We start from the raw sequence: 18,186 nt of genomic DNA on the forward strand, positions 1-18,186 counted from the left end.
TGATCAGATGGTGACATGACATATTGATTGTTAAATATGCCACTGAAGATTGTATACTACTTTGTTCTTCTAAAATCACCCATTAATGCCACTCTCAAAAGGAATTAAAGGTTGGATAGACCATTATTTGATTCCATAAGGATGTTTGGCCTTCAATTAGCAAAGAACCATTTATCCTAAAGAGAGTTTCCCTTTTCCCTTTCCTCCCTCATGGTTGCTGTTCTAGTCCCCCAAAACTAAATATATGGTTTTAATGCATACATGGATCTTTGAGAATTACCCATGAGGCTAATAATCCCCACATCCACTATGCCAACTCCTTTCTCAAAGTCCTAATTTTAAGCATAAAGAGTAGAGAATTTGTAGCTCGTTATAAAGATACCATACCATTGCAGTAACACAAATTAGTTCAAGTAAATGGGAAAAACAAGTATAATTTCTTAATGATACATAGCTCCAGATATAAAAATCTAAATGCATGCATTGGCTAAAACACGCTGACTTCTGTAAATCCTGCACTATCCAAACTGCCCTTCACCCTTCTGGTTCCTTCTTTGGTATGGGATATATTTATAGCTTACAATATCTCTCCCCTTGTGATTCCTATTCCATTGAGTTTCTGTGGCCTGGAACCTTCTCAGCTGTGTCCTATCAGACCTATATCACTCTTGCCACCCATTTCTAAACATCACTCAAAATACGTCCTTGCTTTCTTCCCTACTCTTGCTAATAGGTCCTCTTCAATATCCCCAGAAGTACCAAATGCATAGAATTTCTTATATCCAAACATATCTGGTACCTTGCTCACAAAGCTAGGCTAATGAGAACTATACCTGGCACATACATCCCTACCTCTGCCTGATAAAATGGGATTTCCTTTTTTTTTTTTTTAGTGTAACCATATCAAAACTTAGATTTGCTGAAATTTATAAGTGTGAGTTTCAAACTTTTAAAAAATGTAATATTTGTTCTTTTTGTTTCCTTTGGAAAAAGTATCTATATTTCAAACTAAATTACACATTCTTTTCTGCCCTGAAAAAAGCAAACAAACAAAACACTAGAGATGTGCTATTTTAAAAACAGAGCATCTTTCAGGTTATATCTTTGGACTCACAGACATCCAATTTCCTCAATATATTCAGTCTTGTTTGATTATGGTGCTCATAACTATAACACTTTATAATCATGGACCAATACAAAATTTTGAATAATCAAAGAAGGACCCTTAATTACTTTCATTTTTCTCTACTTTCTTATTGAAGATAATTTACCCAAAGAGTTGAAACTAACTGCTTTCTGGGAAGCTTTCTATTAATAAAAAAAAAACTTAATTCAGCAGAATACCTAATTTCCCCAAGCATTTCGGTTAGTCAAAATAGTTATGCATAGCTGCAGTGAGATGCTGATCACAAGTTAAAGTACTGAACCAGATAATCTTGAGTAACATTTAATTCAATCTCCTTGTCAGTGAGACCTGTACATAATTGTACAGAGGCCAGCATCTCTGATTATAGACGAGAGGCTGAGGGACAGGAGAGGAGCTGTCATTGTCCATAAGCCATTTCAATTTCTGTAATATATTGATATCCATTGATTCTAAGGATCCTTATGAAATTCAGCAAATTTACAAATAGGAACTATCTAAGTAAATGGGGTTGGTGCTATTTTGTAAATTCACTCACTTAACCTGCTACCTAACACTATAGTGCCTAGTAGTTTAAAAAAAAAAATTGTCTTTTTAACTTGTTCAAAAAACAATTAGATAAAATAAATTTTATGTTCTTGAACATAAGATTAAAAAAATCGCATAGCATGACTCCTAGGTGCCTGGCTTCTTACTCAATAGAAAATTTTAGAGATACAATGATAGTATCATGTGTATCTGTGTGAGTGTATGTATGTGTATATTAAATTATAGGTCTTCTTTTTTAAATTAAAACAATGATCTTGAGTTTGTTGTTCTGAATCAAAACAAAAGTCTGAACCTACTGTTGATTTTTTCCTACAGAACATGATTTCTGCAGCAAGCTCACTGTAATGGGAAGGGATCCTAGAATTACCTCTCTTATTTAAGACAATTGGCCTGATGGTGACTAAAATAATCCTACAGTGACTCTTGTAATCCTACAAAAATAAGGGGAAAATATTGGTTTGGCATCCATTTCCCTGTTTCCTAAATCTGTATCAAAAATAATGAAAACTTTCCCTCACCCCTATCCCTTGAAATTTAAAGCGCTTACTCGTTTCAAATCAGTAACTATCTTCTCAAATAATCATGTGTCGTTAATGTCCTTTGCTTTTCTTGACCAGGCCGCTGCATTTCCAGCAAGTTAGAATGCAACGGAGAAAACGACTGTGGGGACAATTCGGATGAAAGGAACTGCGGAAGAACGAAAGCCGTGTGCCCGGGAAAGAAGCAGCACATTCCCATCCCCAGCGTACAGCTGATGGGCGCTGGGTAAGTAATGTCTCTTCATCGTTTGTGGGAGTAAAGTCATCTCAGGAGGAATGAGCTGGAAGCAGCTGTGAAGCCACGAGACACATGATTGTCCACCTTTCTCATTAACCTCTTGTGACTCCCGCAGCCCAGTACCCCGCACGTGGCTGCCCGGCTCACGCAGTTTGTAGCCATGAGCCTCACTCCCGGGGAATGAAAGAACTTGGCCTTTTCACCCTTAGTCTGTACCAGGCAGTGCTGGGGGCGGTTCATAACCATGGTTTGTTTCCATTCTCATCTGTCCTCTGACAGCTCAGGAGTGAATCAGGCAAACCAGTGCAAGGGTGGGTTCCTGGGGCTGGGTCTTGAATGGGTGAGTAACCAATCAGAAATGCACAGTTTCCTCATCTGTATATTGGATGACTGCAAACCGATTTGAAGTTCTGTCCTAAGAATTCCTAATTAGAGTTGATTTCTGTGAAAGTGCTTCAATATCATCTTATCGATGTATAGAAATGGTTTCCTTCTTTTCCTTTCCCTGGAAGAAAACTTCAGCCCCGAACTCCCACTGATAGTGGAGAAACAGGGTGTCAGAAAAGTAGGCTTGTGAGTATAGTGAAACTCAACACACTGAGGAAGGAAAACCAGTCTGCAAGCAGGAGAGGCAACCCCAGAGTCAATAATGGGAGACCAAGCCAGAACAGAGGGGCGAGGCAAACATAAAAAATGAAGGTGATTCGAAAAACAATAGCAAGAAAAGTAAGAGGGTAAGAAGTGAGGCGAACTTGAGGAAGGCATTCAAACCTTCTCTCTCACATGGACCATGTGATGCATGGGTAGGTCAGGACAGTTTAAAGGCAGGAATCAAACCTGCATTACTATCTGGTCTGTTTGCTCAACTTAAAACCAGGAAACTGAGATGCAGAAAGGTTAAATAACATGCCTACCAACTAGTAAATGGTAAAACCAGAATTCAAATCTAGATTTCATAACCCAGGTCATTTCTACCATTGCATTCTGGTTTAGGACAATATCCACCGTAGAAATGAGAATATACTGGAAGGAACATCAGCAGACCATGCAAACCTCCTCCCAGGCTTTAAATAGTGCTCAGAAATTCTAACATTCCTGTTTTGGGTCATGAGGACATTGGAGGTTTGGCAAGGGATTCTAAATTCATTGGACTGAGCCAAAGTCTTTGAAAACTTTGGGAAATAAAAAGAGAAGTCAATGAAAACAGAACTAAGCTTTAGTTGGAAGCATGAGAAAAATCAGTAAGGGTAATCTCCTGTACTCTCTTGTTCCCATGATAAAGAATTCTCCCATCAGTTTTTGGCCAGAAAGCAAATAGTTTGCTATAGGCTTTTATTGCTTTGTATCAGACACTTTTTCTAAGCCTTCACTTATGCTGCCAGACTTGCATAATATGAAACCTTGAGGCACCCAAGATGAACAGCAGCATTGCAAATACAACCTCATTTGATTAGAATGAAAACCAGAAGCTATTGAACTAAACTCAAGGACAGCAGTAAAATAGAGAAGCTACTAGTCTGGAAGTAGGGGAGACAGGTTCTAGAACTAGTTCTGATAAACTCACTACATCATATCTAAGTATCAAAAATTTCTGGGCTACAATTTCCTCATCCGTGCATTGGATGACTACACACTGTTTGAAGTTCTGTCCTAAGAATTCCTAGTTAGAGTTGATTTCAATGAGAGTGTTTCAACAACATCTTCTTATCAGTGTACAGAAATGGTTTCCCTGGAAGAAAAACTCACCCCAGAATTCCCACTGATAATCACATGTCCTAATGTTCTGATTGATGAAGGGTGACATTACAAACTCACCTCTTGCTCAGTTGGTCTAGACTCTAGAGTTGCAGAGGGGGAGGACCACATGCTATGTGTACTTTGGCAGAAAGACCATGTGGCCTTCTGCCAACCAGAGCTGTTATCCCAAGGTTTCTCAGAAATGAGCAAAACCTGCTGGCTCGGGGACACCCAGTCCTCTCCTCGCCTCTCCAGGGACCGAGAATTTTAAGAGCTGCTTACTGGAATCTCTTTCTAATCTGCTGGCCTTAGAATCTCTGCCCCCTCTCTAGTACATTTCTACCCAAAAAAGGTAGCCTCCTGGGTAGCTGTCCCTCTTTTTTAGTAGCATCTCTCCAAGAAATAATTTAACAAGACATACCAACATTCCTACATTGCCAGCATCAGTCACCAGGTCTTAAACCTAAAGCAAGAATCAGGCAGTAATAGCATGCTTTTTGTTTTTTCTCAGGCTCAACCAAGCTACAAATTTATACACACACGTATACATACAGGCACGCACATGCAGATTTATGTGTGTGTGATTTTTAATGAAATTTTGTAAGTTATAAAATATGATACATAAAGCCAAATTACATTTAAAAAACACTTTAAACACTTAAAATATGAAAGACCATGATGTATTTGAAAGACCAAAATGTTTAAAATCAACTTAAACACCACAGAGGGGAGGAAAAAGAATAAAGCTGAAAATTGCAACATAGTCAACCTAACTCCTGAAAGACTCCCCAGCCATGCCCTGGTAGAGCTGCTTCCCAAAAACTATCTGCGGGCTCTCTCCTGCCTTCATCCATTCCTCGTGACCTGGGAGCCATTTTTCTCAAGCCCTTTCTTGTTTGTGACAAACTCGTAAGTACATTGTATTAAACAGTATGAGGTCAACAGTCCTTTTACCTCATTGATCCCTCTCAACTTGGAAAACAAAAATGAATGAGTCTTAAAACACCAGTGTTTGTCATGTTGCCATAAGTAGTTGGGAACACTTTTTCCAGACCAACTCCTCATACTTTGTCCCTCAAATATCCCTTGATACAAATTCAAGAATGGATGAGAACAAACCTCAAATTTTACTTGCGGCTATTTGAGTATGAGATGCACCTTACAAAACCCACAGGAATTGGGCCTTTTTTTTAAACAGCTTTATTGAGGTACAATTCCCATACCAGTTCTCCTGTGTACCTCTTTTCCTCATGCACAAGCACCCTTCTCACAATACTCTGACACCAGAAGTGTGGGCCTTTCCCCAAGTCAATCTCTGTGACACCAACTGGTTGTCCTACAGTTTAACTCAATTCTGACCCTATCCACCTAAAGGTAGTGTCAGATGCCACAGGTTAAGGGCTCAGTTCTACAAGACCAGCCCCCCTCCAATGCTAATCACAAGTCCACCAAGGAGGTTTTCAGGACCCTCTCCTTTTTGCTTTATTTGCTAGAATGGCTCACGGAACTCAATAAAACAATTTACTTACTGTTGTTAAAAAACAAAATTCAACTGAGTAAGTGAAGATCTAATTGGCTTTATTCAATGATTCGTGAATCAGGCAGCATCCCATCTAGCAGATAGAAAAGAGCTCCGAGGAGCTATACAAAACTGAAGACTTTTATGGGCAGAAGGAATCAGAGCAAGGAATTTTCTACAAAGGGTGGATTATTTCAGGCAAGGTCACATTCCTTTCAGGAAGGCAGGGGTTGATCGGGCAGGTTACCTCACTAGTGCTGACCGGGTAATTCCACATTGCTGGTTAAAGGTCACATTCTTGGGAGAGAAAATTAAGAACTGTAATTAGGTGAAGCATTAAGGCTTGGTTTGCTGACATGAACCTTAGCCCAAGTGACTCCATTTTGTTCTTTCTTTCTTTTTTTAAACAATGTTTACCAGTTTCTTATAAAACGATATAAAAAAGAATACAGATGAACCTCCATTTGGGACAAATAAGTAAGGCAAGGTGTGTGGAAAGGGGCATGGTGCTTCCACACCCACCCCCAGGCACACCATTTTCCCAGCACTTCCATGTGTTTACCAACTCAGAAGCAATCTGAACCCCACAGTTGTGGGATTTTTACCGAGGCTCCATCACGTAGGCATGATTGATCATTGACTCCATTCCCAGCCCCTTTCCCCTCTCTGGAGATGGGAGATAAGGCTGAATATTCCAAGCTTCTAAAGATGGGTTGGTCTTTTTGGTGACCAGCCCCCCACGCAGGAGCCTACCAAGAGTCACCTCATTCGAACAAGACACTCCTATCACCCAGGAAGTTCCAAGGGATTTAGGAGCTCTGTGTCAGAAACTAGCGTCAAAGACCAAATATTAGAACAAAAAGATGTTCTTAGTGCTTATCACTTAGGAAACTACAAGGGTTTTAGGAGCTCTGTGCCAGGAGCTGCGGATCACAGACCATCATATATATCTTCTATTGTCTTATCATATGTAAGCCAGCATTAGCAAACTTTTCACAAAATCTTTTTTCACAGAATACATACTAATATCTATAAGAATTTAGAAATCTATTGCAGCATCTTGGAGAAGTTTTTCATCTATCACAAAACAGTTTCTTAATTTCCATAATTTCTTAAATATTTGACTTGTGCTAAGCTAATGTCCTTCAGTTTCCTCATTTGCGAAATAGGTAAAATAATTGTATCTATATCTACATCACATGGTTATCATAAATATTAAATAAATATAATAATAATTAAATATAGATCAAGCAGAGCTTGATATAGGTATATGTATACATGTATATGTATATGTGTAAATATGCATGTATATTATATATATAATGTATGTAACTATACATATAGTAAATATATGTATAAAAATACACATATAGTAAATAGTATGTAAGCATTTATTAAATAAACTTAAATATTATTACAGTTACTAATAAAAACAATAATATTATTACAATTTTATTAAAATACTGCTATTACTATTTAATTATTAGCTCTCTGTAAAAATTCCTTTATTGTATTGCACTGAAGAAAGTGAGCCCGGAATGGCATTAATTATGTAATAATTTATTTTATAATCTCCTTCCAAAGTTTGCACTGGTGTGGTAAGTCATGAAATAAAAATAAACCTAAATTTTATTTTATGTTGAAAGCCCAGAACAATTAAGTGAGTGGAATACAGAGAATCTAACAGAGCCCGAGGGGGTGAATTTTGGCTTCCAGCCCTTTCCGACTGCTTCACCATAAACTAGAAAAAAAATGGGCTTTTCTTTAAGTCAGTTGTCATGAGTCAAAAATGTCTAAGAAAGGAATCTCTTTCATATAAGTATGGCAAATTTTAAAGATTGCCCTACATCTATTGAATTCTTGAAAATTACTTTGTTTGCAGGTATCATTTTCTAGCAGGAGAGCCCAGAGGAGAAATCCTTGATAACTCTTTCACTGGAGGAATATGTAAAACTGTCAAAAGCAGTAGAGCAAGTAATCCATACCGTGTTCCAGCCAATTTGGAAAATGTCAACTTTGAGGTATGACAGCCTAACGTGGCGGCCTCCAATGCTGATGGTGATTATAAGCTAAACTTCCAAAGAAAAATTATTGATGAATGAAGGGACAGAATACAAAGGTAATGAACATTTTAAATCACCTATTATGGGTTGGTGTTTAATACTTCCACAACCCAGTGAGGTCAGTGTTATTATCATCACTTTACAGACGAAAAAAACGAATGTAACCAAATTGCCCATAGTCAAACAGCTCATAAATCAGGGATTAGAAATTCAAGGTCAGGTTTCCCAAACTTCAGAGTCCATGCTTTCTCCAGTGAACAGTTAGCTGTACCTTCTCCCACATAGATAAATGGTTAGCTTGATTCCAGATTTCCTCCTACCATAGCTAGCTAGTTCTCTCAGGTAACCACAACACTTAGACATAAAAGAGTGGCTGGCTTCTTAAAAAAATCAAGATGAAGCTAAATGTCATAGGGGTAGTTCTTCCTATTTTATTAGTTGATTTGGTTTTCTGTTTGTTTTCCTAAGTGTAACAAGAGATATATTACATACTCCCAGAATCTAGCCCAGTGCCTTACACACGATAAGTGCTCCAAAATTGTTGAACTAAAGTAAACAATCTATTTCTTTTAACTTGTGATAAGAGAAACAGGAAAGACAGGATTTTAATAGTAACATCCAGGCATACAAATTTGACATGCTAGAGAGAATTTCAGGGGGTCCAATGATTTCTGACACTGCTTTATGGATAATATAAGTTCAGCAAAAATCATTTAATCCTTCCTTTAGAAAACCTGTTACATATATATAAATACAAGCAGTTTTCCAATTTGATCAGCTCAATGTAAAGCCATCTAATCTGTACTAATGGGCATAGGGAATGCCCTTGTGGTCCAAAGGCCAAATTCAAACACCTTCTGGGAGACTGACCCTGAGAAGTCTGATCGCTGCCTGGAGATAGAAGTGACAAGTGTTAACAATTGACCTCTGCCCAAGTAAAGAAACTATCCACTATCTCCACACAGATCCAGATGCTAATTCCAGAGGGTCAGGCACCACCCAGGGAGGTGGAAAATGTCTCATTGGTATGCTAACTAGGAACACAGAAGAGTCTTTGCTCCAAAGAAACAGTAATTCTGTCAATAATAGCCTTACTCTGGAGATGTACTGACTAAAATTTGCAGACAGAGCCAACACCCAAACATTTACATATAATACTGTTATGTTGGAGGATGTCTTCTAGCACCTAAACCACCAACCCATACGCTTACTTTTATTTATTATTTTTGTTTTGTTTTGTTTTTAATTTTTTATTATGTTATGTTAGTCACCATACAGTACATCCTTAGTTTTTGATGCAATGTTCCATGATTCATTTTTGCGTATAACATCCAGTGCACCATGCAATACGTGCCCTCCTTAACACCCACCACCGGCCTATCTCAGTCTCCCACCCCCCTCTCCTCTGAAGCCCTCAGTTTGTTTCCCAGAATATGGACTCTGGAAACCATACGCTTACTTTTAAAATACAACAATCTCCCCCCACACACAAATACTGCTTTTATTTTCAGCAAGCATCTATTTTATGCAGTTTTACAAATCATGTTAAACTCAGCTCTTGAGAAGAGGGCAAATTTGGCAAATTTATTATCTAAACATTTTATACTTAACAGTTTTGAAAGTACTTGCCGATAGTGTTTTACTCAATTCCCATAACAACCTTCCCAGAAAAATAGAAGATTGTTTATATCTGTCGTACCAAAGGAAGATCCAAGTTAGACAACTTTCTCGGAGTTACGCAACAAGTAAATGGCACATCAGAATTAGAACTCCTGGCTCCTAGTGCAGTGCTGCTTGAGCCAGATGAGACCTTGACAGTGAGAGCAAGAAAGACATTAACAAACACCCCCGTGCAATATGTGCCTTTCGTAAACTGTCGTTTAAAAGGTATCACCTGTGAGGTTCACCAGTGGTGTGCTACAGAGAGCTCTTCCAGCTTACGAGAGTCAATTGTTAAATTTTTAGGAAGTTTGCAAGCCAGTTTATAAACGTAGCCATTACTAAATATGAAATATATAATCTTACAATTAAATAAAAATATTAAAAACATAGGTGATAATTATTCAAAATTTGTCAATTCTCCATTATTTTGCTACATTTTCCCATCTATGCCCTTGAGGTTACCTACATCTACTGTATCTATGTTATGAAAATGCTATATAGGGCACCTGGTGGCGCAGTCGTTAAGCGCCTGCCTTCAGCTCAGGGCGTGATCCCGGCATTATGGGATCGAGCCCCGCATCAGGCTCCTCTGCTATGAGCCTGCTTCTCCTCTCCCACTCCCCCTGCTTGTGTTCCCTCTCTCGCTGGCTGTCTCTATCTCTGTTAAATAAACAAATAAAATCTTTTAAAAAAATGCTATATAATAATTTGCTACCATACATCTCTTTCCAAATTTGAATTAAGGTACCACACCGGTAGCTTGAATCAACTGTGGTAGGAATATTACGCCATAACCAGGGGCAAGCGTTATGGCAAATCATAGGTTTTGCCCCTCCCAGAGAGTTGGTTTTGAAACATTTACTAGCAGACCACTGGATCTACCCACATAACTCAGTAACCCAAGTCTGGGTGGCTAGTTACATCAGGAAATACAGCCCAAAAATCCTCATTCAGAATAAAAGAGACTCCTTTCATTGTCAATGTAGATCAAAAATTGTTGAACCTTAAGAAGCTACTTGAGTTGATCTCAAACGATACATCATTGAGTTTTAGGTAATATTCAACTGCTGAGGAGGGTCAATAACCAGATCCAAGATCACAAGAGACTAGTTGACTTTTCACTGATCTCCGTATTATTCTGTTCTTGCTGTTAGCAGGCAGCTGTGCAAATCTAAGCTGTACCTCAATGAAAATAGCAGGAGGAGAAACTCAGCAGGCATCTGACTTCCCTTCTCCTATGGTATTGGAGATCAGTAAGACAGATGAAATAACGAGCTGACTGGTACACAAAGATGAGAGGGGCTCGTGAAAGGAAGGGAAGGGAAGGCATTGGATAGGAAGTCAGATTAGAAGACCATAGGAAGAATTCTGCCCCTCGGGGATCCCCCAGCTGCTAAGTGCAGAGCTCGGTCACCCTATGATTCCTGCACCAGCCCCCAGAGTTGTACCGCTTACTCAGGAATACTCCTCTCTTTTTCTAGGTGCTGCTGCTTTGCTTTTGGCCGTATGCTAAGCATTTGCTGTGAGCAGCCAAGTGCAGAGTGTGGTTACCACTGGACTTTGATTCTTAGCAATACACTGACCTACCTAGCCATGGCCTCTTGCCGCAGCCCAAAGCCTGAAAATCTTCATAGCTCTGTAATCCCTCAAATCCTCCCCCAAATCTCTTGTAAAATTCATAACTTCAGGTCCTGTCTTTAACTCTCACAGCACAGGAAACTAGGTGCCACCTGTGTTCTCCATTCCCCCAGTCCCTCTTATCTCTCCTCTGCTCCTTTCTAAAACCTATCTTTCTTCAAACTCAAAAGTAAAAGTGTCAACGCCCATCCAGTCCCAGGTCTTCAGCGCACTGGATCTACAGACAGTGTGCATGGATGGGCTCAGCATGTACGTGATGATATGTAAATGAGGAATACAGCCTTTTCCCCAGAGTTTGGTTAACATCTCTTCCCAGGGAAAATCTATACTTTCAAAAGTTGCCTTGGCTTTCTATATTCTCTTTCATGGAACAGCATTCCCATCATTTCTGTCTCTCTCTCTGTCTCTCTCTCTCTCCTCCCCATATCTACTCGGTCAACAACTTCTGTGAACTTACCTCCTAAATATCTTTCAAATGCCCCCCACTTTCTCTCTGCCCAACCACTACTCCCCTAGACCTGGCCATTATCCTGTCTCACATGGCTCTTTGCAACAGTTTTTACAGTCACTCTCCTCGCCTCCACTTTATTAACCATAGTTAATTTGATCTTTGCAAAACACAAAAGTGATGGTAACACTCTCAATTTTTCATTCACTCAATTAACATTTTAAAGACCCTATTATATGCTAAATCTTCCTTTAGAAGTCAATCCAAATACTTTCTCAGGGCATGCAATGCCGCACCCCAGTTTCCCTGTTCAATCTAATTTTTCAGCCCTGCTCACCCGTGAACCTGTTCTTCCACCAAGTTAATATACATGGTCAGATTTTCTCTGAGCTTCTGCCCAGGATACCTGAGCCCTCTTCCTTCCATACTAATATTTTTTCCTTTAAGCTGACACATCCTTTCCTGTGTAAGAACTAATTCATAAACAAAATATTTGTAGTCTGAGCTTTTTAGAGAAATGGTAAAGAAATGTCAGCAGCTATATTTAAATATGATCGTATTGCTTCATCGTTCACTGAAGAGCTTCATTTGTGGGCCCTTTAAATGCTAACTAGCATGCACTGTAGTACCGGAAAGTAGCACTGAACTTTGGACTGTATCTTACTGTTGAGCAAGACTCTTTTGCAGCTGGGTTATTTTGTCTTTCCTTCACTAATTGTACAAGCTATCTAATTGTGCCATGCGGTTTGCCCCACAGTGCATTTTAATACTGAATATTTTTAAAACAAGAAATTTTCCCATTGCAAACCAGACAAGCACCTTGAACATAAAGTACTCTTCAATCAATTTACTTTGCAACTTCTTCTTCTCCTTCTTTTTTTTTTTAAATAATTCATCCATTGTCTCTTTTTACCAGCATAACCATAGCAGGGTTTTAACTTGTACTTGGAAAATTTCTGTTCTACTCCTAGTTCAAGTCAAGCCCCTCTGGTTGTGTTTTTCTCCTTTTCCCAGACCCGGTCAGTGAAGGCTGATAACCACCTGCCAGGCAGAACCAATCGATTATTTGGCCTCTGCCCACAGACATAGCCAGTAGAGTGCTGATGTCCAACATCTAGAGCAGGCTAAGTGGCGGGAATGGAACCAGAGCAGGGCAGGACAGACCTGTCCTTCCCTCTATAGGCCTCAGTTTTCTGGAAGAGACCTTCAATTAGATTGCAAAGAGCATCGAATTCACAGGCAGACTAAAAATAGCCCTTGTTGCTTATTACCCTGTTCAGTTTCAGTGTAGGAGTGGTTTTCTTGATGAAGACCTACCTGGTGTGCCCTCTCTGGGTTTTACGGTTATTTATGCCAAGCCCATTAGCAGCACAACACTTCCCACATTGAATTAAGTGCTGGTGATTGTTTTTCTCCCTAACTAAACTATTGACTTCCTGAGGACAGGGACTAATTTTTCCTTTATTTCTAGCAAAATGGATCTTTAACAAATATTTATTGAATGCATAAAGGAATGAAGGATCATTGCATTAGATCTTCACAAGTAGCTCTAGTATTTCCTAAGTTATGTCTTATTTCATATGGATTTTTCTCCAGGTAAAAACTGAAGAAGATGATTTGGAAACAGATTTCTACAAGGACTTAATTCCTCTTACAAAGAAAGAAAATCAACAAGCTTTATTTTCAAGGGAAGAGCGTGACAGTTTTCATATACCAATTTTTTATTCCTCAAAGAAAACTCAAAGCACCACCCATAACTCTGCCTTCAAACAAGCCATTGAAGCCTCCCACAGAAAGGTAATCAAGACGGTTCCCAATCTTTTTATTCTTTTTGAAAAATTAACACCAATTCCAGCAATCATGCAATGAGAAGGGGAGAGGTTTTGACATCAAATCAGTAAGATTTCTAACACAAATTTAAATAGATTTACCTTGTTACATCCGATTTCAAAAGTTATAGAGGTAACACATGCAATGATGCATATATTTGGCTGTACTTATGGTCGTGTTCTCTTTAAGTTTTCTTTGTCTTAGTGTTTTATGTGTATTTTTTATTAACTACATGTAACAGAACTTTGCTTTTTTAACATAATCTGACAGGCCTTTGCTAGGGAAATTTTGTCTTCTTTGATTTAATATACTCACTGAAACACTTGATCATATTTCTTCCATTTTTAATTTTTCTTACTCATTTAATTTTGTTGCTGTTTCCTATGTCTTTACTTTTGCTGTCTTTGTCACATTTCTGTTTACTGCTTTTTGTCCTTGTCGTCATTCTGGAAGTGCTACTAAACTTTTAAATTCTGCTTGTGGTTATCTTTCTGTAATTAACCAGCGTAATTAACCTATGTTTTTCTTTTATCACATGAAGTAATAAAGCCCCCTAAAGATGTTTTACTTCTCTACACCCCATCCCCATTATCTCCTTGAGGACGTATCTACCTTTCTGTTCCCCCACCACAATCATTACAGGCTTCTTCCAAAACCTCAGTTTTACTGAGATAATTCAAAACCTTTGTGTTCCAAGTCCTTCCTTAGGATTGTTTTGTGTTCATTTTTATATCACATATATTAGTTTGTATTTTATTCTGACTCTTGTCTTCTCTATCTAAAGATTCCTCATGTAACACTTATAAATTCCAAATTCATAGTCTGTATTTTACATTTGTGTTATATTTTACATATTGTGTGTGTGTGTGTGTATGTCTATACATTTACTCCCTAAATCCTTATATATCTAAAATGCCTACATTTTCCCTGAGCAATGAAGGAATATCTTGGCCAAATATAGGAATATTGGATCATGGTCTTTTCTTGGTAGTTGGTAGACGTTATTCTACTATCTTCTACTTTTCATTGTTGCATAGGAAAAATCACATGCAGAGCTGATTTTCTTTCTTCTATTTTCTCTATCTGGAAATTTATAATTTTTATTGTTGTTGTTTAGAATTTAGGTTGTATCTAAGTATTAAACTTCTTCCATTAATCTTGCCAGGAACCAATAAAACTCTTTCAATATGTAAAGAGACATCTTCACCCATTAACCTTTCTGCTTCTGTTCCTTTTTCTTTTATTATTCGTAGATGAAAACTCCTGGACATGTTTTCCAATTTAGGGGATAGATTTCTTTCTTTCTTTCTTTTTTTTTTTTAAGATTTTATTTATTTATTTGACAGAGAGAGAGGCAGCTAGAGAGGGACCACAAGCAAGGGGAGTGGGAGAGAGAGAAGCAGTCTCCCAGCTGAGCAGGGAACCCCGTGCGGGGCTCTATCCTAGAATCCTGGGATCACGACCTGAGCGGGAGGCAGACACTTAATGACTGAGCCACCCAGGCGCCCCTAGGGGATAGATTTCTATTGGACATTTTTAGGCATTTACAAATGTCTTTTAAAATTGTATCTGTTCCTCACTACAACCACTACTGTGTACTATTTGTTTTTTCCAAAGAGATGAATGAAAAAACTGAGCCCTGAATCATAGAACCTGAGGGGGGAGGTAAAAAGAGTTACCCATACTGGAACAAAGGGGACCCGCAGCTGGAGGGCGCCATTTTATGGTTCCTCCTGCCTTTACCATAGTGCCTCTCATATTTTTATTTATTCATCCTTTCATACACTTTCATAAATAAGAGATTTTAAGCACTTTATAGATAATTTTCCTGGCATTTCATTTATCTTCAAAAGAACGCTAATAGGGAATCAGAATAGATATTTTTAATAACATTTTACAGATGAGTAAGTTAAAGTCCATACATTTATTTTTAATGAAATAAATATTTATCAGGTGTCTTCCATCTGTCAAGTACTACACTGAAGTCCAAGAAGCTAAGTGGTTCTTGTGATCTTACAGTGAGTAAATGCCAGAGTTGGGCATTGAAATCAGTTTGTGTGATTTTGCCCACTCTTCATATCTACTACATTACACTTCAGGCTATCTGCTTATTCACTCATTCATTTATTCATAATTTCAACAAACTGTGAAAAGAGTAGAGCTCTGGTGATATGAACACATAAAAGAAAAAAGAATAAAATAGATTCCTTTTATAACATAAATTGTTAGTGCACTTTAGAATGGGCTATAGGTAGCATAGTGTCCCTCAAACTTACCAAATTATATTCTTTTATCTTTTAAGTTTTTATTTTAATTCCAGTTAGTTAACATACAGGTGATATTCATTTCAGGTGTTCAACACTTCCATACATCACCCGGTGCTCCTCACAAGTGCACTCCTTAATCCCCATCACCTATTTCACCCATTCCCCTACCCATCCATCCCATCCCACCCCTCCCCCCAACATAAGCTTGTTCTCTGTAATTGTCTGGTTTTTGATTTGTCTCTTTTTTTTCCCCTTTGCTCACTTGTTTCGTTTCTCAAATTTCACATATGAGTGAAATCATTTGGTATTTGTCTTTCTTGAACTGACTTATTTCGCTTAGCATTATACTCTTCTAGCTCCTTCCATGTCATTGCAAATGGCAAGATTTCATTCCATTTTATAGTTGAGTAATGCAAATTATATTTTTTTCCTTCCAAGATTTTATTTAAATTCAAGTTAGTTAATATAGTATTGGTTTCGAGAGTAGAATATAGTGAGTCATCCTTACGTATAAACACCCAGTGCTCATCACAACATATGCCCTCCTTAATGCCCGTTACCCAATTAGGCTATCTCCACCTCCCCCCACTCCGCAAATTATATGCTTAAAACAAGTTAGAATCAGAATTACTAGGGAGTAAAAATATACATCTCATGGCCCTTCTCTTAACTTACTGATTCGGAATATCTGGGGTTGGGCATGTCATTCTGGCTTTTTTTTTTTTTTAAGTCCCCCAGCTTGCTCTAATATCATACCCAGGATTGGAAACAACTGCTTAAAAATATAGTCCATAATGAGCAAGGGAATGGAGATGTTGAAAGAGACATGGATATATACATGAGTCTCAACGCTAAGATTTGCTTCACAGAACTGATTTATAAATGTTTCAGATAAATGTGTTAAAGGCAAGAAGGGGGCCAGGGTGGAAAGGAGTAGGGGAGAGAGAAAGGAAAGAGAGAGGGAAAAGTGTGAATGGTGACTCTTTTTTAATCTTTGTGATTATTTCTTTTCTTTTGTGTTAGCAGCCATTTTATGCCATAATTATAGCACACAGGAAAATAGCTATTTAATAATTTACAGCTGCGATAAAGTTCTTTTACTAAAATACGCTCCTCTCTCAGCTATTACTCAAACACTACAATTTGCTAAAATTGAGAGGTAGATAAAGTATGTGAAATTTTTTAAAAGAACAGTATATGTGGATATACTCATAAAACTCAGTGGATATGTGGAAGGACAATTTAATGGAATGAGACTTGGGTATAATACCAACCACCAAATCATAAATTAACCTGACATAACAAGAAACAATTAAAAAAAAAAAACCCAAAAACTCTCAAACAAATATTCCAGTTTATGGGTAAAGGAGAGAGAATATAAATAATGTTGATTAATTTTAACCCTAAGTAATTTTGAATCAGCATTTTAGAGTTGAAAGGGGTGTGGTATGTCACCCACTGCAGGGCCTTCCTCTGTGCCCCAGGTGACATTCCACAGACACCTCGGACCTCAGATATATAAATGCCTTTTCTCAGTTAGGGACAAAGCTGTGACTTGAATCTCAGTTGCATAACTTCCAATGAAAAATTTATGCACTCCTTTCTCAATGTCTCGCATTAGCAAGGCTTTCTAAATAAACAGTAGGGACACAACCATGATTGACAATCAAGCGTGGAAGATTTACTTTTCTGATCACTGATCTCTTTTTGGTAGATCTTGCTACCAAACCTAGGCCTTGGTCACACAGTTCACATTACTGAGATAGTCTTACCTGTTCAGCACTTTGAACTTCTCAGGAAAAAGTCCTGAGAAATAAAACAAAAATTCTAATTGTATGTGTGAGTGCATGGCACGGAGAGTTGAGGTTACCATGCTATGGCTGGGATGAAGCTAGGGATAAATAGATGACATTTAAAAGCTTAACACTTCAAACTTCCATTACCTTTAATCATCTTGTTTTTTTTGTTTTCCTTTTTTCTTTTTTTATTCTTTTCTCCTCTTCCATTTAGGATTCTAGTTTTACTAGGGTCCATAAAGTGATAAAAGTCTTAAACTTCACCATGAAGACTGAAGATCTGCAGCTTTCTGATGTCTTTTTGAAAGCACTTAACCACCTGCCTCTAGAATACAACTTTGCTTTGTATAGCCGGATATTTGATGACTTTGGGACTCACTATTTCACCTCTGGCTCCCTGGGTGGTGTGTATGACCTCCTCTACCAGTTTAGCCTGGAGGAACTCAGGAACTCAGGTAGGCTTTTTGCAGCCCTCTCTTTTTTTTTTTTTTTCAACTAGATTCTATTGCCTGCAATTCATTTCTCTGTTACTCTGTCATTTTAATTCTTCTTTATCAACTTTTAGACTCCGCTTTTTTCCAAAATGATATGAAGAACAACCAAAAGGTACACACTCAAGCAAATAAAATAAAAATAGAAAATTAGTACCAAAAAGAAGGAAAAATAAATATACATAACCTCTTTGATTGGACATGAGGTTTGTTTCTGAATTTCCTGACATCTGGGACCATCATAAGCTACACAGTAGTGGTAACC

At 38.1% G+C, this 18,186-nt stretch overlaps 1 protein-coding gene across 1 annotated transcript in view; it reads left to right on the top strand.

Annotated features, from left to right (window-relative positions):
• The window catches only part of C6 (complement C6), a 60,957-nt gene that overhangs the window by 9,926 nt on the left and 32,845 nt on the right, over positions 1-18,186 (top strand). The window contains exons 6-9 of the mRNA XM_011229141.3: positions 2,311-2,458; positions 7,609-7,747; positions 13,134-13,334; positions 17,645-17,885. Coding sequence (XP_011227443.3) covers positions 2,311-2,458; positions 7,609-7,747; positions 13,134-13,334; positions 17,645-17,885 — 729 coding nt within the window. The remainder of the gene's footprint in view (positions 1-2,310; positions 2,459-7,608; positions 7,748-13,133; positions 13,335-17,644; positions 17,886-18,186) is intronic.

This window comes from Ailuropoda melanoleuca, chromosome 3 (genome assembly GCF_002007445.2).
Source record: "Ailuropoda melanoleuca isolate Jingjing chromosome 3, ASM200744v2, whole genome shotgun sequence".
NCBI classification, from domain to species: domain Eukaryota; kingdom Metazoa; phylum Chordata; class Mammalia; order Carnivora; family Ursidae; genus Ailuropoda; species Ailuropoda melanoleuca.